This window comes from Vespa mandarinia, chromosome 8 (assembly GCF_050613455.1).
Source record: "Vespa mandarinia isolate Hongniang chromosome 8, ASM5061345v1, whole genome shotgun sequence".
NCBI lineage: Eukaryota > Metazoa > Arthropoda > Insecta > Hymenoptera > Vespidae > Vespa > Vespa mandarinia.
In genome coordinates this window covers 8,741,097-8,767,194 of record NC_140817.1, presented here as the reverse complement: position 1 = coordinate 8,767,194, position 26,098 = coordinate 8,741,097, and the positions used below count along the sequence as shown (strand labels likewise).

Genomic DNA, 26,098 nt, shown 5'->3' with positions numbered 1-26,098 from the left:
AATTAATGAAAAATAATTATGAAAAATAAAAAAATGAATTTAATTAAACTTAAAAAAAATAAATAAGTGAAAAATGTATACGACTTGACTTTAATAATAAAAATGCATAAAATATGAAATAATCCTATTTGCATATGCATGGAAAAATGGGGCCGAAGACAGAAAATGATATCATCTTAGTTTTTCAAATCTACCGTACACCTATCATCATAAAAACATTTTGAGCGAGAACATAGTAAAATTAAAATATGACTAAGAGCCATTCTTGAAAGGTTCGAAAATAACTCAATAGCCTACAGTTGCTCTCTAAGCCATAGTTTGTCGGAGTCTCTTCGATATATAGCCTCTCCTTTGTTTCGTACCTTAACCACTGCTGCAGGGTATTCCATGACAGTGATTAGTGCTAAAGAATTAGAATCATCTCTGATTCTAAAATATGGAAGGAAAACGACAACCCAAATACAATCCTGAAAAAATAACTTGAGCTTTTTGTAGGTTGTTATAGATTGAGTTTATCTTTAATGATGCACTGACTCTAAAGCGCGATAATTATTCATTAATAGCGAGATGACACTCTACTTAATTCATGAAACTTTACTGTCCTGTGTAAATATAATCTATGTGATCGTAAAAAATATTTTTTTCAAAGGTTCAATTCAAGTATACTTGTTATTTAAATCGTAAAATGCGATTAAATTTTAATCAATAAATAAGCATTGCTTCTACTTGGTGATTTTTTATTTATTATTTTATTGATTATTTTACAATAATCAATTCCTTCATTGCTCTGCGCAATAAAGTTCCGAAGCAGAAAAATAAAAATAAAATTATTAGTATCATTATTATAATAAGAAATTGTTAAGTATATTGAGGAAATATTTAATTAATATAAAAATTACTATCCGACACATTATTACTTCGCGATTATGTGTACTATTATTTATATATTAGTTAGATATACTCCATATATATTATACATTGTTAAAATAAATATAAAATAATTGAAATTATATGTTATTTAAGCTTAGTCGTGTAAAAGATCAAAACTTCGATGTTTACTTGTCAGAATGTAAAATAAAACTGATTTAATAAAAATCATTTGAGCGTTCGTTTTTGTTGATATTACATGCAGTTAATAACTCCGAGTTAAAAATTTATGTTCATTGAAACATCAAATTAGAATTATTTTATATTTAACATTTGTTACGTACTATGTAAAGTTTAAACGAATGTACTATTATTTAAGTATTAGTTCATTATATTCCGTGTACTTTTACATTGTTTAAATAATTAGAAAATTATCGAAAATATAAATTATTTAAATTTAACCACATGCATAGAGAGAATTTCAATGTTTATTCGTCGGAATGTAAAAAAAAAAGAATACTATAGTACTCGAAAACTGTCAAAATCAATTGAAAGTTCGTTTTCGTTGATATTACATACGGTTGACGATCCCTAGATCGTAATTTAAATGTATTGAAATATTAAATTAAAATTATTTTGTATTCAACATGTGTTACGAACTATGTAATGTTTATAAAAATGAATAAACAATTATGATAAATTATTTTTGTATAACTATTAAAAAATAGTTAAGTTCTCTATAATATATATCGCTAGTATATAAAATATAAAAAGAAATTTTTTTAAAATTTCTAAAATTACTATCTCAGAAACTATAGCTCTTAAGCACTAATAGCTAATCACATATTTCCTTTTTTTCCATAGAATCACCTGTTCAAATCTCATTAAAATTCCCAAGTGAGTTACCTTGGTTTCTCCGTGTGAACATTGCAAAGCATGTTCTTATGTTTGAAATGGATCGAAAAATTTGAACATCAATTTATGCTCACACAAGCAAGTAATCATCTACTTCTCGGAGCGACATACACCACTTAGCATATATATGAAAATCAGTAATGGGGGTACAAACTTCTTCTCTTTTATCGCAGATTTCAAGAGGCGCCACTATACAAAACTTATATTTTACGAAAAATGTCGAAAGCATTTACGCCAACAATGAATCCAAATGTAATACTTCACCGATTTTGATAAAGAAGGTCTCATTTTAAAGATAAAGTTTTAAACATGGAAATAACTTTGTCGAATTTTTGAAAAAGCTTTATATCTATATATAAACGAAGAAACACTATTTTTGACACAATTTTTTTCAAAAAAAATAAAACTTTTTCAAAAATTTTTTGAAATAAATGTCAAATTAGGTAAAACCAAAAAATATTAAATATAAGAAAGACTACATCATAAGATTATTTTTCATATTTCTAACTAAAAATTAAAAAAATAGTTGTTTCGTTTAAAATTCTAATTCAAAACGACTATAAAAGAATTTGACCGATATATATGGCGCTTCAATCGCAAATGAATATTCCTTATCCTTATATTTTAGATTATTAAAATTCATAAAAATAATTATTGAAATTGTTTACGATAACAAAAGATACATACCTATTATTTATCATTTTTAATTCTATCGTTATTTATTTTGTATGTTCATATGTAATTTGTGGACACTATCTCATTCTTTTATTTCATATATATAACATCCTCATGATCGTAATATAAAATTCTGCATTCTTTCTATATATTTTTAAGTTCATGCGTGTTCGTAATTTCTGCTTTGTATAGAGTCGATCTGATAATAAACTTCGTGTGGTTTTTCAGTTTTGTTGTTAGTCTGTTAATAATTGAAAAATTATTATTAATAGTTCATTTTTGAGTTGAAAATGGAATGAAATTAAAATGGCAGTTCCATCTGTATCTTTGTCAACGAGAAACAAGAAACATTTTCTTGGTGTACCTGCTCCACTCGGATATGTAGCTGGTGTCGGAAGAGGGTAATTTAAACGATACAATTTATTACACTGTTTATATATATACATCAAAACTAAACAAAAATTAATTTTTCCTAGAAATTCATTAAAATTTAATTTATTTTAGAGCCACTGGATTTACAACACGATCTGATATCGGTCCAGCACGAGATGCTAATGATGTATCGTAAGTATTGCTCTATATGAATAGAGGAATAGTATAAATAAATATCGAACAATCTGAAAGTCAAGATTAGAATGGAACAAGACTAATTTGTAAACTATATGATAATTTATTTTATCCATTCACTATAATTTTTGTAGGTATTATTGTATCATTTGTTTCTAATTAATATAATGACTGCAATAGTATAATGTAATAGCCTTTCAAATATTCTTATAATATTGATATCTTTGTTCATTTAATATATGCTTTTAAATTAATTATTTATTATCTTTAATGTATATAGAGATGATAGGCATGCTCCTCCTACAAAACGTACAAAGAAAAAAGAAGAGGAAGAAGAAGACGAAGAAGACTTAAATGATTGTAATTATGATGAATTCTCTGGTTATGGAGGTTCTCTTTTTAGTAAAGTTAGTATATTTATTAGCAATATTAGCAGAATATTCAAAGTGTTATTCACATTATTGTCAATACTTAAAAATACTTTTAGGATCCCTATGATAAAGATGATGAAGAAGCTGATGCAATTTATGAGGCAATTGATAAACGAATGGATGAAAAACGTAAAGAATATAGAGAAAAACGTTTAAGAGAAGAATTGGAACGATACCGTCAAGAACGTCCTAAAATCCAACAACAGTTTTCAGATTTAAAAAGAGAATTAGTTAATGTTACTGAAGATGAATGGAAAAATGTTCCTGAAGTTGGAGATGCTAGAAACAGAAAACAAAGAAATCCTAGAGCAGAAAAATTCACACCATTACCAGACTCTGTATTAGCAAGAAATTTAGGTGGCGAAACTTCTACCAGCATTGATCCATCAAGTGGTTTAGCATCTATGATGCCCGGCGTAGCTACACCTGGAATGCTAACACCAACTGGAGACTTAGATTTAAGGAAAATTGGACAAGCAAGAAATACCCTTATGAATGTAAAATTAAATCAAGTTTCTGATTCTGTAGAAGGACAAACTGTTGTCGATCCAAAAGGATATCTTACTGATTTACAGAGTATGATTCCAACATATGGCGGAGATATTAAGTGAGTGAATTTTATTTATTTAATTTGGATAATAGAAAGTTGCATTGATTAATTTATATTTTTATTTATTTCTTAGTGATATAAAAAAAGCAAGATTATTATTGAAATCATTACGAGAAACCAATCCTAATCATCCTTCTGCTTGGATTGCATCTGCTCGATTAGAAGAAGTAACAGGAAAAGTTCAAGCAGCACGAAATTTAATAATGAAAGGCTGTGAAGTGAATCCAACATCTGAAGATTTATGGTTAGAAGCTGCAAGATTACAACCACCTGATACTGCAAAAGCAGTAATCGCTCAATCAGTACGACATATTCCAACATCTGTCAGAATATGGATAAAAGCTGCTGACTTAGAAACTGAAGCAAAAGCAAAAAGAAGAGTTTATCGAAAAGCTCTCGAACATATTCCGAATTCTGTAAGATTATGGAAAGCAGCAGTTGAATTAGAAGAACCAGAAGATGCTCGTATTCTTCTTAGTCGAGCTGTAGAATGTTGCCCAACTAGTGTTGATTTGTGGCTTGCTTTAGCCAGATTAGAAACCTATGATAATGCAAGAAAAGTTCTTAATAAGGCTAGAGAAAATATCCCAACTGATAGACAAATTTGGACTACAGCTGCTAAGTTAGAAGAAGCCAATGGAAATAAACACATGGTAGAAAAAATTATTGATCGAGCTATATCTTCTTTAAGTGCAAATGGAGTTGAAATTAATAGAGAACATTGGTTTAAAGAAGCTATGGAAGCAGAAAAAGCTGGAGCAGTACACTGCTGTCAAGTTATTGTTAAAGCCATTATTGGCTTTGGTGTTGAAGAGGAAGATAGGAAACATACTTGGATGGAAGATGCAGAAACTGTAAGTTATTGTAATTGTTATATTATGTCTATTAATTTTTCGTACATAAAATAAATATAAATACAATTTTATATATATTCTAGTGTGCGCAACAAGGAGCATTAGAATGTGCAAGAGCAGTATATGCATATGCATTAACAACATTCCCTAGTAAGAAATCTATTTGGTTACGAGCAGCTTATTTCGAAAAAACATACGGTACACGTGAATCTTTAGAATCCTTATTACAAAGAGCAGTTGCACATTGTCCTAAAAGTGAAGTACTCTGGCTTATGGGAGCTAAATCTAAATGGTTGGCTGTAAGTATTTATAATTATATCTTTTGTACAAATTATATTTTGTATTTTTATTTTCTATTATATTGCTCATAATCTATATTCTTTCTGATGTGTATTATAGGGAGATGTACCTGCAGCAAGAGGCATTTTATCTCTAGCTTTTCAAGCAAATCCAAATTCTGAAGAAATTTGGTTAGCAGCTGTAAAATTGGAATCAGAAAATGCAGAATATGAAAGAGCACGACGTTTACTTGCAAAAGCTAGAGCATCTGCTCCTACGCCAAGAGTAATGATGAAGAGTGCTAAGTTAGAATGGGCTCTTAATAATCTTGAGGCAGCTTTACATCTTTTAAAGGAAGCCCTTGAAGCATTTGAAGATTTTCCTAAATTATGGTTAATGAAAGGACAGATTGAAGAACAACAAGGAGATCTGGACAAAGCATTAGAAACTTATAATCAAGCTGTAACTATATTTTTATACTCTGTTGTACTTTTTATTTTCTATTAGAAATTTATATTTACTTTTCAATATTTTCAGATCAAAAAATGTCCTAATTCAATTCCTTTGTGGCGTTTATTAGCACAATTGGAACACAGAAAAAATCAAGTAACAAAAGCTAGATCAGTCTTAGAAAAAGCACGACTACGTAATCCCAAAAATGCAGAATTATGGCTTGAAGCCATTAGAAATGAATTAAAATCTGGTGGTGTACGTGATATGGCACATACTTTAATGGCAAAAGCATTACAAGAATGTCCTACATCAGGATTACTTTGGGGAGAAGCAATCTTTATGGAACCACGGCCACAGCGAAAAACAAAAAGTGTTGATGCTCTTAAAAAATGTGAACATGATCCACATGTTCTTCTTGCAGTATCAAAGTAAAAATTTATTGTGTACCTGTAAATTTTAATAATTAATATTTCTAATTATTTTAAATATGTGTTATTTGTTGTAGATTATTTTGGTGCGAACACAAAATTTCTAAGTGTAGAGACTGGTTTAATAGAACTGTTAAAATAGATCCAGATTTAGGAGATGCATGGGCTTATTTTTATAAATTTGAACTTCTAAATGGAGCTGAAGAACAACAAGAAGAAGTTAAAAAAAGATGCATCGCAGCAGAACCACATCATGGTGAAAATTGGTGCAGAATATCTAAAAATATTGTAAATTGGTGTTTAAGTGTAGATCAAATTTTGATAATAGTTGCAAAAGATTTAAAAATTCCTATATAAGTAATATAACGTTTTTTTTGCACAATATATGCGTATTGTACATATTTAAATAAAAAGAATTATATTCATTTAAATAAACTTAAAAATTAATTACTTTGATAATATAATAAAGTAAAAAATAGATCTATGTTAATCATTACTTACATTTTTTTTTTATTTTTCTAATATCTATATTTTATAAATTAATATATATATATATATATATATATATATATATATATATATAAATTAATTCAATTTATAATTAATTTGTATTTTATTTCATTCATTCCTTTAAAAGAAATATATAATTAATTTAAAGAATAAACTGAAATCTTTAAAATTCATGTAAAAAAAATCTTCAATAATTTCTTTTCTTCATTCTTTTTTTTTTTAGAAATTCTGAAACTTATATATAACCTAAATGTATTATGGTATGAATAAATATTATTATACAAAAGTCAAGGTTATGTTTTCAAGTAACTGGAGCTTAAGTCCAGCCACCATGATTTATTGATTTTACGAAGCGCCTCTGAAAGCACTCGCATGGAAACAAAATGTTTTAACATAACCTTAAAGTATCTTTCTTTTTCATGCAGAACTAGTATAGCAATATTTTAAAAACTTGTTTCACACAAATATATTCGAGAAAATAAAAGTTTGATGATGTATTAATAATTGCAAACATGACAAATACACTTGTACAACAATATGTTCAACGACTTAAGTCAAGACATGAAGAAACACGTACTAAAGCAGCAAAGGATTTATGTTTTTATGTTAAAACAGAACTACGTGAGGTTTCTCAAGAAGAGATTACAGCATTTATGGATGAATTCAATCATCATATATTTGAAATGGTATCTAGTTCTGATATGAATGAAAAAAAAGGTGGTATATTAGCTATAATTTGTCTTATTGGAGCTGATGTTGGTAATATAAATACACGCACTATAAGATTTGCAAATTATCTGCGGAATCTCTTACCATCTAATGATGTTGGAGTTATGGAATTAGCTGCAAAAACTGTTGGCAAACTAGCATTAGTTTCTGGAACATATACAGCAGAATATGTAGAATTTGAAGTAAAACGTGCCTTCGAATGGCTTGGAGGAGATAGGCATGAAGGGAAACGTCATGCAGCTGTACTTGTATTAAGAGAACTTGCCGTGTCAATGCCAACATATTTTTTTCAACAAGTTACTCCTTTTTTTGATCTTATATTTAATGCAATACGTGATCCAAAACCTGTGATACGAGAAGGTGCTGTTGAAGCTTTAAGAGCAGCACTTGTTGTTACTGCTCAAAGAGAAACAGCAAAACAAATGCATAAATCACAATGGTACAAACAGTGTTATGATGAAGTAATGGCAGGATTTGAAGAAGTATATGCAAGAGAAAGAGGTGTCAACAGAGATGATAGAGTACATGGTTCGTTATTAGTATTAAATGAATTACTAAGATGTAGTAATGTACAGTGGGAAAGAAATTATGAAACTTTAATGGAAAGATTAAATTGTTCTGCACAACAAAATGAAAATGACATACAATCATTAATGCCTAGATTAAAAACAACAATAGTATCTAAATGGGCAGGAACATCTCAAAATTCTTGTGGGCCTCAACATGCATTATATCCAATACATGAGTCAGCAGTTTGTCGATGTTTAATGCAGGAGAGATTGGACGATATTTATACTGATGTAATGAATCAAAGAATATCAAGAAATCCACATATTCAACATGCATTAATGATGTTATTACCAAGATTAGCAGCATTCAATAAGCAAAAATTTACAGAGGACCATTTAAAAGAATCTATGGCCTATCTTTTAATGACCTTAAGAGCTCGTGAAAAAGATAGATATGCAGCATTTATGACTATTGGTTTTATAGCTGTTGCAGTTGAAGATTCTATAAAACCATATCTTTCAAAAATTATGGAAGTTATAAAATGTTTATTACCATCAAAAGAAACACCTAATAAAAAACGTGGTACATCTTTGGAACCTGCAGTATTTATATGTATCACTCTTTTAGGTCATGCTGTAAAGCGTACTATAGCATCTGATGTGAGGGATCTTTTAGAACCAATGTTAGCAACTGGATTAAGTCCTATTCTAACAACTTCTCTTAGAGAGTTGGCACACAGTGTACCATCTTTAAAACCAGATATATCACAAGGTCTTTTACGGATGCTATCTCAAGTTCTAATGCAGAAGCCATTAAGACATCCTGGAGCACCCTGGACTGTAGCTAGCCCTGTATCCATGCCATCAACAGAAGTAGATGTTCCTTCTACAGTTCTTGCATTAAAAACACTTGGCACATTCAATTTTGATGGTAATCCTTTATTACAATTTGTAAGAAGATGTGCTGATCATTTTTTAACATCAGAACAGCCAGAAGTTCGACTAGAGGCTGTAAAAACATGTTCTCGATTATTAAGGTTGGCACTAAATCAACCAGGACCTACAGTAACTAACACTGTCTCTACAGTTCTTGGAAAATTATTAGTCGTAGGAATTACAGATACAGATTCTGATGTACGAAAATCAGTTTTAGCCTCGTTAAATGACTCATTTGATATTCATTTAGCACAGGCAGAAAATTTATCTGCATTATTTATTGCTATGAATGATGAGATGTTTGATATAAGAGAACAAGCAATCAGAACTATAGGACGACTCAGTAATATGAATCCTGCTTATGTGATGCCATCCCTTCGTAAAACACTTATACAATTCCTTACTGAATTGGAACATTCTGGAATGGGTCGTAATAAAGAACAAGCTGCCCGCATGTTGGATGAACTAGTAGTCAGTGCACCGCAACTTATTCGACCATATATGGAACCAATTTTAAAAGTTCTTGTTCCAAAATTAAAAGAAGCGGAATCAAATCCTGGAGTAATATTAGCCATACTCCGTGCTATAGGAGATTTAGCAGAAGTTAATGGTGCTGAAATGCAACAATGGATGCCCGAATTATTATCAATATTACTTGAAATGTTAGTAGATGCTAGTTCACCAGAGAAAAGAGGTGTTGCTTTATGGGTTCTTGGGCAATTAGTTGGAAGTACAGGACATGCAGTAAAACCATACATGCAATATCCATCTCTATTAGATGTACTTATTAATTTTTTGAAAACAGAACAACAGCCAGCTATCAGAAGAGAAACTATTAGAGTTCTTGGATTATTAGGAGCTTTAGATCCATATAAACACAAAATGAATCTTGGCCAAATAGATTCACAATTAGATACACTTACATCAATGGCTGATACTAAAAGTGAAATAGAAAATACACAAGATTTGACAACGAGTGAAATGTTGGTAAATATGTCATCATCTACCTTGGAAGAATATTATCCTGCAATAGCCATTGCTACTCTTATGCGTATCATCCGTGATCCTACACTATCTCAACATCATACAATGGTAGTACAAGCTGTGACTTTTATATTTAAAAGTCTTGGTATTAAATGTGTTCCATACATCTCTCAAGTGATGCCAAGTTTCTTGAATGTCGTACGTACAGCAGATGTAAATTTTCGAGAATATTTATTTCAACAACTGGCTATTCTTATCGCTATTGTGAAACAGCACATTCGAAATTATCTTGATGATATATTTAATTTAATTAAAGAATTTTGGATTGTAAATAGCCCTCTACAAAGTACACTTATTCTTTTAGTTGAACATATTGCAATAGCTTTAGGTGCAGAGTTCAAAATTTATTTACCGCAGTTAATGCCACACATATTAAGAGTATTAACACACGATACTAGTAAAGACCGTGCAGTAACAGTAAAGCTGTTACTTGCATTACAAAAATTTGGGAATAATCTTGATAATTATCTTCATTTAGTTCTTCCACCAATTGTGAAGTTATTTCATGCAACTGACTGTCCTATAGCAGTGAATAAAGTTGCATTGGAAACAGTAGACCATTTAGCTGATACATTGGATTTCACTGATTTTGCATCAAGAATCGTTCATCCATTAGTACGAACATTGGATCAATGTCCAGAATTAAGAAACACAGCAATGGATACACTCTGTGCACTTTTGATACAGTTGGGAAAAAAATATCAAATTTTTATTTCATTAGTTCAAAAGGTCATGACAAAGCATAGAATTAGTAATCCTCACTATGATGTCTTAGTTGATAAAATTCTTACAGAATCAACTGTTGCAGACAGTGAAGATTTCTTGTTAATGAGACATCGACATTCAAGAAATAAGAATCGTGATTTATCTTTAACATCATCAGATACAGCAACTATAAAGCGATTGCATGTATCAGCTTCAAATTTACAAAAAGCTTGGACAGCAACTCGCAGAGTATCTAAAGATGACTGGCTTGAATGGTTAAGAAGTCTTTCTATTGGTTTGCTTAAAGAATCTCCATCTCCAGCATTAAGATCATGTTGGGCTCTTGCACAAACTTATTCACAGTTACCACGTGACTTATTTAATGCTGCATTTGTTTCTTGTTGGACCGAACTTAATGACACATATAGAACAGAATTAATTCAAACACTGCAGCAAGCATTAATGGTACCAGATCTTCCTGAAATAACTCAGACAATTTTAAATTTAGCTGAATTTATGGAACATTGTGACAAAGGACCACTACCATTAGATAATAAAATCTTAGGAGAAAGAGCCATGCATTGTCGTGCTTATGCCAAAGCATTACATTATAAAGAAGATGAATTTCATAAAAGTAGAAATAGTAATGTATTTGAATCTTTAATTTCAATTAATAATAAACTCCAACAAAAGGAGGCTGCAGAAGGTTTACTTGAATATGTTATGAATCAGTACAATCAGCAAGATCTTAAAGTTCAAATACGTTGGTATGAAAAACTTCATAATTGGGATAAAGCACTTCATTTATATAAAGAACGTTTAGAAAGTGACCCTGCAGATGTGGAATCTACTTTAGGTGAAATGCGTTGTTTGGAAGCACTTGGAGAATGGGGACAATTACATGATGAGGCTACAAAACAATGGTTAATTCAAAATGATGAAATAAAACAAAGAATGGCGAGAATGGCAGCAGCAGCTGCATGGGGTCTGGGTCAATGGGAAAGTATGGAAAAATATATCTCACTAATACCAAAAGATACTCAAGATGGGGCTTTTTACAGAGCAGTATTAGCAATACATGATGAACAATATGATATTGCTCATCAGCTTATTGATAGTGCTAGAGATTTATTAGATACAGAATTAACTGCTATGGCTGGTGAAAGTTATCAAAGAGCTTATAATGCTATGGTGGAAGTTCAAAAATTAGCAGAATTAGAAGAGGTAATACAATATAAACTTGTTCCAGAAAGAAGATCTACTATTAAATCTATGTGGTGGGAAAGACTTCAAGGTGGGCAAAAAATTGTCGAGGATTGGCAAAAAATAATACAAGTACATACTTTAGTAGTTTCTCCACAAGAAGATATGTATACATGGCTTAAATATGCTAGCCTTTGTAGAAAAAGTGGTAGTTTAATGTTGTGCCATAAAACATTAGTAATGTTATTGGCTGTAGATCCTTCATTAACACCGGATCAGCCTTTACCAACAACACATCCACAAGTAACATTTGCTTATTGTAAAAACATGTGGGTAGCAAACAAACGAGAAGAAGCATATAATCATCTGCAAAGATTCGTGCAAAATTCTTTACAACCTGCAATAGTGTCCGTAATAAATCAAGAGAATGAAAAAATACAGGATGCAAGAAAAAGATTGCTTGCACGGTGTTATTTAAAACTGGGAGAATGGTTAGAAGCTTTACAGGGTATAAATGAAACTTCTATACCTGCAGTATTATCTTATTATGCTGCTGCAACAAAACATGATCCAACATGGTATAAAGCATGGCATGCTTTTGCTTATACTAATTTTGAAACTGTATTGTTTTATAAACATCAGCAAGGTGATTCTAATATCGAGAATGCACCTAGCAATGGAACACGTAATAATCTTTCTAGCCCACAATATATATCACAGTTCACTGTTCCAGCTGTAGAAGGATTTTTTAGATCAATTAATCTTTCACATGGTAACTCTTTACAAGATACACTTCGATTACTTACATTATGGTTTGATTATGGTCAATGGCCTGAAGTATATGAAGCTATTGTGGTAGGTATCAGATTAATAGAAATTAATACATGGTTACAAGTAATACCACAACTCATCGCAAGAATAGATACACCTAGAACTTTAGTTGGACGATGTATTCATCATCTTCTTATTGATATTGGAAAAACACATCCACAAGCATTAGTGTATCCATTAACAGTTGCCTCAAAAAGTGCAAGTCATGCTAGAAAAACAGCAGCAAATAAAATTCTAAAAAGTATGTGTGAACACAGTCCTACTTTGGTTCAACAAGCTATGATGGCAAGTGATGAATTAATTAGAGTTGCAATTTTATGGCATGAATTATGGCATGAAGGATTAGAAGAAGCCAGCAGATTATATTTCGGAGAAAAAAATGTCAAGGGGATGCTTGATACATTGGAACCATTACATGCAATGTTAGAAAGAGGTCCACAAACTCTGAAAGAAACATCCTTTAATCAAGCTTATGGAAAAGATTTAATGGAAGCACAAGAGTGGTGCCATAGATATAAAGCTTCAAGAAACGTGAAAGATTTAAATCAAGCATGGGATGTGTATTATCATGTATTTAGAAGAATATCAAGACAATTACCACAGTTGACTAGTTTAGAACTTCAATATGTAAGCCCAAAATTGCTTCTTTGTAGAGATTTAGAATTAGCTGTGCCTGGGAGTTATAGTCCAGGTCAACCTATAGTCAGGATAGCAAGTATTCATAGCTCAATGCAAGTGATAACAAGCAAACAACGACCAAGAAAGTTATGTATTAAAGGTGAAGTATTTTTATTTATACTATTATTTTTTCATATAGTATGTATATATCAACATACATAAGGCAAGATATTTTTTTCAAATAATTATACTGATGTGTCATATTTAAAACTCTTTTAGGTAGTAATGGTAAAGATTATATGTTTCTATTAAAAGGACATGAAGATCTTAGACAAGATGAGCGTGTAATGCAGTTGTTTGGTTTAGTAAATACACTTTTATTACATGATCCAGATACTTTTAGAAGAAATCTTACTATTCAGGTATACTATTAAACAAAATGTATACTAAATATATTAAATTATGTATACTATTTATCTGTTTTGACATACTTTGTTAGAGGTATGCAGTAATTCCATTATCAACAAATAGTGGTCTTATTGGTTGGGTACCACATTGTGATACATTGCATACTTTGATAAGGGATTACAGAGAAAAAAAGAAAATATTACTAAATATAGAACATAGGATAATGCTAAGAGTATGTAAAATTACAGTATCAATTAAATGTAATACATATTTATATCTTATAGTTTGTATTTACAAAGATATATGTTTTTTATAGATGGCACCAGACTATGAACATCTTATGCTTATGCAAAAGGTTGAAGTTTTTGAACATGCTCTAGAACATACTCATGGTGATGACTTATCACGTCTTTTATGGTTGAAGTCACCATCAAGCGAAGTGTGGTTCGATCGTAGAACAAATTATACGCGTTCTCTTGCTGTTATGTCTATGGTTGGTTACATACTTGGCCTTGGAGATCGACATCCATCTAATTTAATGTTGGATCGCTTAAGTGGCAAGATTCTTCATATTGATTTTGGAGATTGTTTTGAAGTTGCAATGACTCGTGAAAAATTCCCTGAAAAGATACCATTTCGCTTGACACGAATGTTAATAAATGCTATGGAGGTCACGGGCATTGAAGGCACATACAGAAGAACTTGTGAATCAGTAATGTCTGTACTACATCGTAACAAAGATAGTTTAATGGCTGTATTAGAAGCTTTTGTTTATGACCCTCTTCTAAATTGGAGATTAATGGATAATACAGCATTAAAGGGCAAGAGATCTGATGCACAAGGAATGAGTTCTAGTAGTAGCCAGGAACATGGAGACGTTCTCGATTCTCTTACAGCTACTTTACCAAAGAAGGGTGTACCATGTAGTGTTGAAAACGGAGGTAATTATAATTTCTGCTGTAATTACAAAATTAATTTAATTAAGCTTTCAGTTTAATATAATTATTAGCATGTAAAGTTTTTTATTTGAATTTTTCATGAATACTTAATTAATTTATTGATTACCAATATATAAATATATTTTTTATAGGTGATAATAATCAACCAGAAGCATTAAACAAAAAGGCTTTAGCTATTATAACAAGAGTGAGAGACAAATTGACAGGACGTGATTTTTCACATGAAGAATCACTGACTGTTCAAGATCAAGTGGATTTACTGATTCAGCAGGCTACCAATAATGAAAATCTTTGCCAGTGTTACATTGGATGGTAAGTATTCTTTTTATTAAATATCATTTAAATATGGAAAGAGTAAAAATAATTTTTTATCTTACATAATGCGAGCGAGCGCGCGCACACGCACACACACACACACACGCGCGCACACACACACACACGCGCGCGCGCGTATGTATATTTTATATATATATAATATAATATAAATTGTAGTACAGTTCATACGCTTATAAAATAGTTACATCACCCACAATTAATATTAAATAACTTCATATAATAAACATTATTTTGTATAGGCAATATAAAATTGAAAAATATATATGTTATTTTGTTTTCAGGTGTCCATTTTGGTAAATTATATATTACAATAATAAAATCTGAAGTGACTATTGTAGCCCCAGTGCTTTTTCTGCACGTGCAATGCAAATGATAACAAAATAGATGTAATATTTACTTTAATTTAATGTGTAATCAAAACTAGATCAAATTATAAATATTTCTTTGAGAGTTAATTATATCATTAATTTTTTTTCTATAAATATAAACAAAACTATTTAAAAAAGAAAAATATTACAGTAAATGCAGTGTAAACTGTTTGTGTATAAGTAAACATCAATTATTTCTATAAGAAAAATTTACACTGCATTAGTTTTGTATGTAAAAATATATATTCAGGCTATTCAAGTTAATGTATAAATAAGCATTTTAAGTAATATCTATGTATATAATTTTATTAGTTATTATAGGACCTCATTTTTATGTTCTTATTTTTATCTTAATTATGTCACAGAATTATGTTATAAAATAACAAAATATTTAATTTTTCATATCTGGACTAAATGCAAAGGGAAGTAAATCATTTATTGTAGTCCGTAATACATCTTTCATATCAGACCTTGCACAATAAATAGTTATATTACCAAACTCAACAATAGTTTGTCGACACAAGCCACAAGGTGTGGTAAATCCACCATTTTCTTGATCTGCTACTACTGCTAATATTTTAAATTTTCTTTTCCCTTCTGATATCGCTTTTGCAATAGCTGTTCTTTCTGCACATATTCCAACAGGATACGATACATTTTCCACATTACAGCCTTTAAAAATTGTTCCATCAGTGCAAAGTATTGCAGAACCCACTTTAAACTTGCTATAAGGTGCATATGAGTATTCTCGTACAACTGCACTTTGTTTTATTAATTCTTGAATATCTGAATCTATAAAATAAAACATATAATACAAGATAATTTTTTAGTTCCAACATTTTAAATTAATTTTAACTTTTAACTTTTCTATCTTATAGTATAGATAAAAATATATAATTTATTTATTTTGCGTGTAAGTTTTAATTTATTAAATTCTTTTATTATATTATAATAGAATGGTACAGTAATTATGTGTTTAGAAAGATCTTTATCTAAAAGATTTCTTTTTAATAATGATATGATCAACAATTGAAATAACATACATATGTATATGTAACACTGAAATAAATTTGTACATACATAATAGAAGAAAAGGAGAAAGTATCCATAAAATCTGAATTTGTTATCGCTAAAATAGATGTATTTGCATTTGTGACAGAAATATCTTATAAAAGCAAAAATTTATTATTAATTTTTCTATTTATAACTATTTGTATATATATTGATAATGCAAAATAAGATTTCTTAGATAAAGTAGATGGTAAAAGAATTCCTGTTTTTTATTGGAATCTGTAATCAATAAATGTATATGCATATGAAATTTTTTTAAATAAAAAAGAAATGTACATTTAATATTTTAGTATTATTAAAATTTTAGAATTTTATTATGGATAATGTACATTATCATGCACTTGTATCATGCTGATTTTTTAATGCAAAAATTTGTCAAATAATAACAGTTACTTTATCATCGCTATCATGTTCTTCTTCCCTTTTTTTTCAACAGTTCACAAATTCCCAATAAATTAAATAATGTCAAATTCTGGTTATATGATAATTTATGTAATAGAAAAATTGAGATCATAGGATAAATTTTCATAAAATATTAATATATATATTTCAACTATGTATTTGTCAATGTGATTAAAATGTAATATAATCATATAAAATAAATATATGTAATAATAAATAAAATAGGTAATATTTTATTTTAAATTGCACAATTTCACTTATAAAAAATCAATATATAACAGAAAATTGTTTTCAAAAAAAATTCTTTTTAAAGGACTTCCTATTATATTTTTTGGAATTATTTTACACAAATAGCATTATTGTCTTATTAACAAGATATGGTTCGAAGAGAAAGATTATAGAAAAGGGAAACAGTTTTAACATCTTCAAACTAAAATAATTTGTAATTAGTTTATTCTTTTAATTTTACAAAGTATAATAAATTTCCTTTTCTTTTTCTTTATGGTTCGATTTCAGACAATTAAATTATGTGTAAACAAATAACTTGTAGACTTACGTTAACTTTGCCATATGGATAATTAGCAAGTATTGGGTTGGCAACTAAGTGATTGCCGGATTTCAAATAAGAAGGAAACGACAAAACTCCGCAATCACTTAGTTGCCAACCCAATATTAAATAAATGTAATTTATTGACATTGATAGTAAATGAGTAAGAAATAGATTTGTATTGCATGCATATAAGCATCAAAATTGTAAAGATAAAAATCAACGTTTTGTACATGCACAATTATTTTCACGAAACTCTATGACAATAGTATTAAAATATTACTTAATTACCAAGCGATGTAAAATCGACAATATCTCCTTGATTCATTATGTCAACACACTTGATTTCTTGATTTAAATTTCTTTTCTTGCAGAAGTTAATAAAATATAAATTTTTACAATTAAGTATGTATATATCTAAAAACAAAAGGATGACAAATAAATTTAGACGTAAAAATGACGTCACGTCAAACTGACGTAACTGATGCTATTAAACAACTAAATATCCATAGATAATGCACAACAGACATTATATATGAATATAACCTATATCAAACTAAACGAATACTTGAACAAGATTAACTGCAAATTTAGCTATTCGTTTTATTTGCTTTTGCAACTTATGTTCTTTTGATGTATATCTTTTAAGGTATATTTATAATAAGATAATTGAAGAGAATTACCAAATAATTATGTATGTATAACCATTAATTTATTATAATGAGGATTCTCTTTTGTTTTCTCTTATCATACGACTGAATTTGTATTTCTGTACGTTATATTATTAAGATTCTTCTTATATTTTGTATATAAGTACATAGTAGTATTGACATATTACTACTTGCATATAATCGAATTGCGTATTTATGTATCAATAACATGATAACTTTCATCTATCGATATTTATTTATTTGATTGTTAATAATTGTTAACGAATTACGTAAACGTTATTTTACGTAAATTGTTACGTTACGTAAATGTTCATGTTAATATATAACGATAATTAATGAATAATAAATGCGATGAATAAAAGGTACATACACGATTAAGGAAAGATATTTTTGATTTATTGCATTAACCTATCGTTAATATTTTTTTATAATAATACGAAATAAACGAGTTTAAAAGTGCTTCTTCATATAAAAATTCATGTACATACTTTACATTGTAATGTTAATATATGAATTCTAATAATTATATAAACTATTTTTCCACAAATAACTTAATAATAGGCCCTTTCCTTTCTTTTTTAATAACGAGGATAGATTATAAAGAGATGTCTTTTATTTAGGAACAGTAACAATTCTCTATTCAAAGTATTGTATTATTTTAGTACCCATTAGCTTATATAAGGTGCGTATATAAAACGTAGAACGTATATGAGAAAAAAATTAAGAAAATATTTGGAATAATTTTTTATCATTTCGTTTGTTTACATGTGCAAATAACAATTAAAGACTATTATAAATTAATGTAAAAATGATATATAAATTAATATTATTGTGCACATATTTAACAATATATAACATGCAATAAAAGAAAAAATATTAAAAACTAAAATTACCATTCATGTTGTCCTTATGATAGTAACATAATATTGCATATTAGGGGAATTTTCTTACATTCTTTTTTTAGAATATACGTAAGTTCTATTTTTAGAATAATTTTAATAATAATCGATTACTAATCGATATTAGTGGCATAAAGAATACTACTAATATAACAATATTAACCATTATAATAATATACAAAATAACTATAATGATTACCAAGTTATAATTCATGATTCTATACAAAATTTTAAATAGGAGAGCATTTGTAATTTACTTTAACATAGAAAAATATTTTTATTAATATTCATCAGATGATCTATTAAATATGATACTTAATGTTCCACGCTTCAGTAATTAATAAAAATAAATGCAACCTTACATAAAATTGCATTCTTATGGATATAAGGTAGTGCAAGGGATATGCATTGCTGTTTATATTTTTTTCTTTTTAAATTTAATATAATTTTGTAAATATAGGATTTTCTATATATACAAATAAGACAAAATTAATACTTTTTATCATTCTACTAAAGAAGTCGCACAATTAATATATATTTTCTTTAGATTTCTATTTTATCATTACTTATCCATTATAAGTAAGAACTTATAACAAAAATATTCCAATACATACTGCGTGGTACTACACTTGTTAAGTACGTAAAAAAAAGCAAATTTAATGCATAATGCTTTTGCCTCTCTTTCTTAATTTCTTATTTGTTTTTTGCATTTAATTGATTAAATTAATATGAACATTAATATAACAGATGCAGGTAGAGGCATTAATTAGTATATAGCTGTGTTGTCTTTTATCACCTGCTTTAAAAGAGATTCGACAGCAACATTTACAGAGCAAATAAAGATTTATCTTGATCTTTATTGATTTGACGTTGTATGTTTGGATTTCCAGAGTTTGAAGTACTTGATGGAGTTGTTGTAGTTGAAAGTGTAGGGAGAGCTTCAGCAGCAGCTGCTCGCTCTGCTAAAAAACGTTCGAACTCTGATGATGTTAAAGATTCTTGATCACCTTGTACAGCGGGCTGTAACATTCCATATGACACAATATCTATTTTATATTACTGCAAAATGATCATGTTGTTATTCTATGACATTGAATTGAGACGACATTTATATATTAAAAAATTCTTGTTCTCACCTGTTCCAAATCCTTTGTAACACTTTATTAATATTAAAAAATTTTAATATTAGATGAAAACACATTACTCACTGTATGATTCAGCCAAGCTGCCATTTCATTGAATTCTGATTCCCGGTTGAGCTAAGCATTTAAATCAAAGACGAACATTGAACAAAACAATAAATATTTATACATAATAATATTATATATAAATAAATATAAAGAAAAAAGAAAGAATAATGAAACATAACATTACATATAAAGCTATGCAAAGCAGTAACAATTTACAATAATACTGTACCTTCATTTTCTCAGGTAAATAGCGATTTTTATATTTTTATGTTGGAAGACTAATATTGGACCTAGTGATGTTATTTCAAGTTTACAGGAGGTTTTTTTCAAGCAAAGTATAAAATTATAATTATTTTTTGATATAGCCTTTTATAGAAATAGTTACTTGATTTTACAGTTGCATTATTTACATCATGTAAATTCCTATAAACTTGTTCAATTTTGCAATGGTGTTACTATTAAAGATGATACTGTAACTTAGCTTAAGAAGGATAAGGAGCATTACGCACAGTAGTAGTAGTAGTAGCAGCAGCAGCAGCAGCAGCAACAGCAGCAGCAGCAGTAGTAGTAGTAGTAGTAGTAGTAGTAGTAGTAGTAGTAGTAGTAGTAGTAGTAATAGTAGTAGTAGTAGCAGTAGTAGAAGCAGTTTGATGGGAATACTTAGGATTGTTACGATTGAGAATTGCTGAACTTAGACTTCCTCCGCTCACCTGTTCCATATTGTCTTCATATTTGCTACCGCTATATAATAACATAACATTTTGAATGAAATAATAATATCCAATATATGTGTGTGTATATATTATGAAAATGTTAGAAAAAGTTTCACCTGTTTTTTGTTGTCTCATATGTTGCATTACGAGACTGTGCAAACATATCAAATTCATCACTATCTCCTCCTTTCTTTTCTCTTTTTTCTACCCTAAGATTATCATCAGATTCAGATATATCTAAAATCAAATAAGATTTAATAAAAGTGTTATTTTTGATATGATATCTCAGCTTACCCATTCCTGCCACCTGCTTTTGTACAGTATCAATTTCATCTGATAAATCTATAAGTGAATCTGCCTCTTTTTTTATTGATTCTGCACTCAAATCAATATTTGGTGGTTGACCTATTGTTTGAGCTAATATGGTACTTGCAGGTACAGCTTTATTTTTTGTATATCTTGAATAACGCAAGAATAGGTTATTTAATTCATCATTTATACGCAATAATTCAGCTGTCATCTCATCATTAGCCAGTTTTCCAATTAAATCTACCACACGTTCTTGCATTGCTTTACATGTTGCATGCAATTCCTATAGATTTTATATACATGTGTTTGTGTAAATGTATATGAATTAAAAATTAATATGCTAACCAAAACTACTATATAAAGTGATATTGCAATGGATATATAACATACTGTCAATAATTCAAGATCAGCAGAATCTGGTGGTTGAGTGGAAGTTTGATCTGTCAAATATGTTAACATTTCTGATAAAACACGCATATTGCCTTGCACAACATCCAGTTCACTTTGTAATTTTGCTAACTGTTGCTCATTCAATTGTGTTAACTGACTAGATGATTGTAATTGCGATTGTTGTTGTATCACTGTAGAGTTGGAAATATGTTGATCATTTATAGGCAAATTTCCTGAGATTTGTTCTATTTCAGGTACACTCTATAAAATATAATAAATAAGTTTATACACTTTATAAGAGTATAATTTGCATATAAAATATCTTACTCTTTGAGGGGTAATGATTGGTGCCATTGCATCCAAATCAGTCATTGGAAATAGTATGCCTTTTGCTTTTAATTCTTGATAGACTTGTACAACTCCTTGAGTATGTGGTTGATGACAGAATGTATCTGCCCATGTTTGAACAAGATTCAAAATTTTTTCCTGCACAGCAGTTGGTGGTTCATTTTTCGGTCCAATTAACTTAACCAATTCTTGTACAAATTCTCGCGAACAAGCAAGAGCATGAAAACGTTTTCCACAATTTTTCACACAGGTTTCTAATACCTAAATCACAAATATTACATATAATAACTAGGATAAGAAAATATTAAAGATCAAATATTAGACATTTCTATAATAAAGTCAACCCAAAAATTTATGTGTGTGTTTTTATATACCAATATAAGATAATATCATTCTATATACCTATATAACATAATATCATTAGAATATAATATTTATACTTGTACAATTATACTTGTATAATAATTATACTTGTACAAGCCATTATATAAAAAATAAGTGGATTTGATACTAACAGTAAGAGTATACATTACTATAGTATAATTTTTGCCAGCAGCTTGATTAAGCCTGCGCTTAATTGCTTTAATAGCATCTCTAGGTCCATCTTCTGTTTCATTTATAATATCACATATTTCTATATTGAGTGCCCAATTTTCACTAGGCAAACCACCATCTGTAGCTTGCTCTGGAATACATAATCCAATTTCAGATACAAGAGTAAATGAATAAATAATCCTCTTAATACAAATACATTTCTACTAATCTTTAACATTATAGAAATATCGAATCAGAAGGGAAAAAAACATCGTGACGTATGATAACATTTCATCTAGAAAAGTAATAGAAAGTAAATCCTCGTCTAATTGCATATGGATGTAACTATTGACGGATTATTATTATCTATGACGACGTAAATGAAATTTGCAGGATTAAACAATAATACGCATAATTTCAGTCGAAATCTAAATTATCGAAGTTATCTTACCAATTTTTTGGCCCACTGGCGTTGAAAAGGGATTTACATTGACTCCAAAAAATGACATGCTTGGTCGATGATCGGAAACAGTGTCAAATATAAATTATATTAGCCTGATTCAAGTGCACATATATCGCGCGCGTGTAAATCTTCGATAAGGGCGATATTCGTAATTCGTTACGAATAAGATCTTACACCGTTGAATGGCAGAAGGCTGAATCATATGACCTACACAATGATAAGACAGAGATGTCAAAAGGTAGGAAGACAACCGACACTAGATATGTAGCAGTTAGTTCATTCGAGCGTCTTGAGATTTGTACGATGATTGGCTTCAGTATCCTAGTGGCCTTCTACGATTCTCTCAACTGCTCTCAATATAGCTTGGTTTTATCCTTCGTTGATTGGATAAAAATTTCATCTATGAAATGTCTTATATTTGAAAATAATTAAAGCTTCTGCAATAATCAATTTTATAAATAGATAATTTAAAAGTTTTACCAAATATGCTTATTTTCCCAATAATCTAACGATTATGTAATGATAGTATTATAACAATGCATGTTGTTAATCAAATTTCGTAATAGATGCATTATGGGAAGTGCAACGATATACCGCGCTTTTTTGAAAGTAGAACTATGTTTATAAGTTATTAAATTAAACAATATTTTCAGAATTTTCTTACATTACATTATTTTATAGGTCATTATTAAACTTATTTGTTTATGTCCAAGAAAAACATAACAAAAAGATAGAGGAAAAGTAATAATACAATTTACAGTTGCATGGCAACGTAATCGATATAATAATAAGTATTGATAGTATACGAAATTAAAAAAATTACACCTTTTTAACTTTTTTATGTAGTAGTATTATTTATTTTTATTATTATATATTTTTTTGTGAACGATGTTTCAAGATGTCTCGATCGCTTCCAAAAGTATTTTAGAGCCTGGTGTAATAAATGAAGAACTTCTTATCAATTTATTAATCGATCAAGGTCCTAAAGGTGATGCTGGAAAATATTTTCTTGAAGATGGTATTAAACTAGATGTTATCACGGAAATACGAATTGAATTTTTTAGTATGTAATTGTTTATGAAAAAGGATTACAAATTTGATAACTTTACTTATAATACGTATGTATATTTCTACAGATATTTTGAACATCGATCATCTTTGGGTAATGCCAAATTTGATAAAATTACATTTATCAAATAACATTATAGAAAAAATTGAAAATTTGGATGTACTTGTTCACTTGAAAGAACTTAATCTATCTTTTAATCATATTAAAATAATGGAGAATCTAAACCATTTAATCGAATTGGAAATATTGTTACTTTTTAATAATCACATCTCTAAAATCGAGGGCATAAATAATTTGCATAAGTTGCACATTTTTAGTATTGGAAATAACCAGATAACAGACTGGGAACATGTATAGAATCTATATATTATATGCTTTATATACTAAATTTTGTAGCCTTTTTCCAATAATTCCTTTAATTTCCAACTTAAATTATAATTAGCAAATTGCAGGTCATTTATTTAAGACAATTCAAATATCTATGTAGTTTTAACATAAATAATAATCCATGTACGGAGAAAAATGGATATCAAGAATACCTAATTGCATTTGTACCGCAATTAATCTATTATCAGTATAAAATGATTACTAAGGAAGAACGTCAATCTGCTATAATCAAACAACAGTGAATATGTCTTATATTACGTTATAAATTTCAAAGGACAATTATATATAACTTTCTATATATTTTGATTTAGACATATGATTAGTAATATAGAAGAGGAAGAAGCAAAAAAGAAAAAACAATTTGAAGAACAGGAAGCATTTAAAAATTTACAGGATTTACTATCTAAATCTTATGTAGAATATTTGAACGATGATAACTTTTTTTGGCATATGTTTCTTGATGATAAAGGTATAATACAATACACTGTAATATTAGGTATTTTAAATTTTGTGCTAAAATATTTTTATTTATTAGAAGGAAAAGATTTATCTGTAGTGAATAGTGATACAGAAAATGCTTTTGAGGAATATAGAAAAAAAATTTCTTCTATATGTTATGAATTTTATGAAATAGGATTAAAGGAACAAGTTAAACGAGATGATGAAATTAAATTATTTAATGATGTTGTTAATGAAGGCAAAAGTAAAGTACAAAATGATTCAAAAGAGTAAAGTATAATTTTATTGTATTATACATACTATTTTAACTTAATTTATATTGATTTCATATTTATCTTTATCCTTAGTATTGTGGATGAATTATCGGACGAAAAAATTAAAATATTCTCACAAATAAATCTATTATTTAATATACTTGATGATGAAATGGATGAAATGGATGATAATGTAGAAGTGGTATACAATTGGTATATTCATTTCAATGATGTGATATCCAAAACATGGTCAAAATTAATGTCTAAAGAAGTTGTAATACATGATCAATTAGTAGTATGTATTACATAACAAAGAAACTAAAAAAATGGGCAATTTTTTAAATTCTGTAACTTGTTTTTCTATAATTCTATGACTATGATACTTTTTTATTATAAAAAAGGAAATAAATGAAGTCTTCAAAGTAAATATGACAAATATGATTGAGCAATTTTTGGAGACTGCTCGAGAATATTTTTCACAAATGCGAAATGCTGAAGCAGACTATAATGATAATATAAATAGTATTATTTCGTATTATATCAGTGGTTTTGGAGATGAATCTAAAATCCCAAATCATTTGTTAGATTTATGTGGAGACAAAGATACATTAAGTAATAATCTTGCAGCATCACACGATTTACATTTGCGTGTAAGTAAATCATTGAATATATTCATGTAAATGATAATAGAAAAAAATATTCTTTATTTATTTTAGGTCATTGATGCTAGGGAAGATCGTATGTTAAGCAGATTAAAAATATGGCATAATGAGTACTGTGAAGAGTTGTATAAGTATTAAAAATTTGTATAAATAAACAATTCATTAAATACAGATCGAAGAGAATGATGGGTTAATTTTTATTTCTAGCAAGGAAAATAACAGGCACCGTCAAAAAATTTTGGAAATTACCCATTTTCTTCAAAATGTACGTAAACAATTTCATTCATTAATATTATTACATCTACCATATTTTGAAATTGATAATGTTTCTAATTTGACTAAAAAAAGAAAATGATTAATTGTAATAAAGAAAAGTATAAGAAGACCATTTCATTCAAACAGTATGTTCAAGTAGAAAATACTTATATTTATTATAAATACTTATATTTATAATAAAAGATTCTTAATAATATCATATTTTAATATCATTTATAT

The 26,098-nt window shown here is 28.6% G+C and overlaps 5 protein-coding genes across 9 annotated transcripts; 3 read left to right on the top strand and 2 right to left on the bottom strand.

The window, feature by feature from the left end:
• Positions 1 to 2,611: 2,611 nt before the first annotated feature.
• On the top strand, positions 2,612 to 6,492 carry Prp6 (pre-mRNA processing factor 6). The gene is made up of 9 exons (XM_035881986.2): positions 2,612 to 2,858; positions 2,962 to 3,021; positions 3,305 to 3,431; positions 3,512 to 4,062; positions 4,139 to 4,919; positions 5,003 to 5,218; positions 5,319 to 5,660; positions 5,736 to 6,079; positions 6,157 to 6,492. The coding sequence occupies exons 1-9, from the start codon at positions 2,764 to 2,766 to the stop codon at positions 6,434 to 6,436; spliced, it is 2,796 nt and encodes a 931-aa protein (XP_035737879.1). The 5' UTR covers positions 2,612 to 2,763; the 3' UTR covers positions 6,437 to 6,492.
• Positions 6,493 to 6,927: 435 nt separating this feature from the next.
• On the top strand, positions 6,928 to 15,288 carry Tor (serine/threonine-protein kinase Tor). Its single transcript, XM_035887536.2, has 6 exons — positions 6,928 to 13,324; positions 13,444 to 13,586; positions 13,664 to 13,804; positions 13,889 to 14,513; positions 14,663 to 14,843; positions 15,149 to 15,288. Exons 1-6 carry the CDS (start codon positions 7,102 to 7,104, stop codon positions 15,162 to 15,164), a joined length of 7,329 nt encoding a protein of 2,442 aa, XP_035743429.1. The 5' UTR covers positions 6,928 to 7,101; the 3' UTR covers positions 15,165 to 15,288.
• LOC118451217 (uncharacterized) lies at positions 14,832 to 17,758 on the bottom strand. The gene is made up of 2 exons (XM_035887547.2): positions 17,547 to 17,758; positions 14,832 to 16,027 (listed from the first exon to the last, which is right to left on the bottom strand). Exons 1-2 carry the CDS (start codon positions 17,581 to 17,583, stop codon positions 15,627 to 15,629), a joined length of 438 nt encoding a protein of 145 aa, XP_035743440.2. The 5' UTR covers positions 17,584 to 17,758; the 3' UTR covers positions 14,832 to 15,626.
• Positions 17,759 to 18,944: 1,186 nt separating this feature from the next.
• Positions 18,945 to 23,306, bottom strand: LOC118451214 (TOM1-like protein 2). 4 transcript variants are annotated; one of them, XM_035887540.2, is made up of 10 exons: positions 23,253 to 23,306; positions 22,761 to 23,172; positions 22,291 to 22,460; positions 21,755 to 22,036; positions 21,428 to 21,688; positions 21,023 to 21,320; positions 20,845 to 20,965; positions 20,525 to 20,756; positions 20,034 to 20,084; positions 18,947 to 19,845 (listed from the first exon to the last, which is right to left on the bottom strand). In XM_035887540.2, exons 2-10 carry the CDS (start codon positions 22,816 to 22,818, stop codon positions 19,651 to 19,653), a joined length of 1,668 nt encoding a protein of 555 aa, XP_035743433.2. In that variant the 5' UTR covers positions 22,819 to 23,172; positions 23,253 to 23,306; the 3' UTR covers positions 18,947 to 19,650. The 4 variants fall into 4 exon arrangements, with proteins under 4 accessions (XP_035743435.2, XP_035743436.2, XP_035743433.2 ...); XM_035887542.2 differs by lacking the exon at positions 23,253 to 23,306 and having other exon boundaries at positions 18,945 to 19,845; positions 20,726 to 20,756; positions 22,761 to 23,056; XM_035887543.2 differs by lacking the exons at positions 20,034 to 20,084; positions 23,253 to 23,306 and having other exon boundaries at positions 18,945 to 19,845; positions 20,726 to 20,756; positions 22,761 to 23,056.
• LOC118451213 (dynein regulatory complex subunit 3) lies at positions 23,293 to 26,067 on the top strand. Of its 2 annotated transcripts, none has more exons than XM_085659026.1 (9): positions 23,293 to 23,835; positions 23,909 to 24,192; positions 24,294 to 24,466; positions 24,540 to 24,697; positions 24,863 to 24,956; positions 25,035 to 25,236; positions 25,343 to 25,591; positions 25,658 to 25,734; positions 25,811 to 26,067. In XM_085659026.1, exons 1-9 carry the CDS (start codon positions 23,661 to 23,663, stop codon positions 25,956 to 25,958), a joined length of 1,560 nt encoding a protein of 519 aa, XP_085515152.1. In that variant the 5' UTR covers positions 23,293 to 23,660; the 3' UTR covers positions 25,959 to 26,067. The 2 variants fall into 2 exon arrangements, with proteins under 2 accessions (XP_085515152.1, XP_085515151.1); XM_085659025.1 differs by having other exon boundaries at positions 24,764 to 24,956; positions 25,658 to 25,728; positions 25,811 to 26,061.
• The last annotated feature ends 31 nt before the right edge of the window (positions 26,068 to 26,098 follow it).

Coding starts and splice junctions, on each gene's coding strand:
- Prp6 (XM_035881986.2), top strand. CDS start 2,764: ATGGCAGTTCCATCTGTATCTTTGTCAACGAGAAACAAGAAACATTTT. Junction 3,022..3,304: donor CGAGATGCTAATGATGTATC/GTAAGTATTGCT, acceptor TAATGTATATAG/AGATGATAGGCATGCTCCTC. Junction 3,432..3,511: donor GAGGTTCTCTTTTTAGTAAA/GTTAGTATATTT, acceptor AAATACTTTTAG/GATCCCTATGATAAAGATGA.
- Tor (XM_035887536.2), top strand. CDS start 7,102: ATGACAAATACACTTGTACAACAATATGTTCAACGACTTAAGTCAAGA. Junction 13,325..13,443: donor AAGAAAGTTATGTATTAAAG/GTGAAGTATTTT, acceptor AAACTCTTTTAG/GTAGTAATGGTAAAGATTAT. Junction 14,514..14,662: donor ATGTAGTGTTGAAAACGGAG/GTAATTATAATT, acceptor TATTTTTTATAG/GTGATAATAATCAACCAGAA.
- LOC118451217 (XM_035887547.2), bottom strand. CDS start 17,583: ATGAATCAAGGAGATATTGTCGATTTTACATCGCTTG. Junction 16,028..17,546: donor TGTCGATTTTACATCGCTTG/GTAATTAAGTAA, acceptor TTTATTTTATAG/ATTCAGATATTCAAGAATTA.
- LOC118451214 (XM_035887540.2), bottom strand. CDS start 22,818: ATGTCATTTTTTGGAGTCAATGTAAATCCCTTTTCAACGCCAGTGGGC. Junction 20,966..21,022: donor AAAGCAGGTGGCAGGAATGG/GTAAGCTGAGAT, acceptor ATTTGATTTTAG/ATATATCTGAATCTGATGAT. Junction 20,085..20,524: donor CTGCTACTACTACTACTACT/GTGCGTAATGCT, acceptor TTAAATGCTTAG/CTCAACCGGGAATCAGAATT.
- LOC118451213 (XM_085659025.1), top strand. CDS start 23,661: ATGTTTCAAGATGTCTCGATCGCTTCCAAAAGTATTTTAGAGCCTGGT. Junction 24,193..24,293: donor AGATAACAGACTGGGAACAT/GTATAGAATCTA, acceptor AGCAAATTGCAG/GTCATTTATTTAAGACAATT. Junction 24,698..24,763: donor TATGTTTCTTGATGATAAAG/GTATAATACAAT, acceptor TTTATTTATTAG/AAGGAAAAGATTTATCTGTA.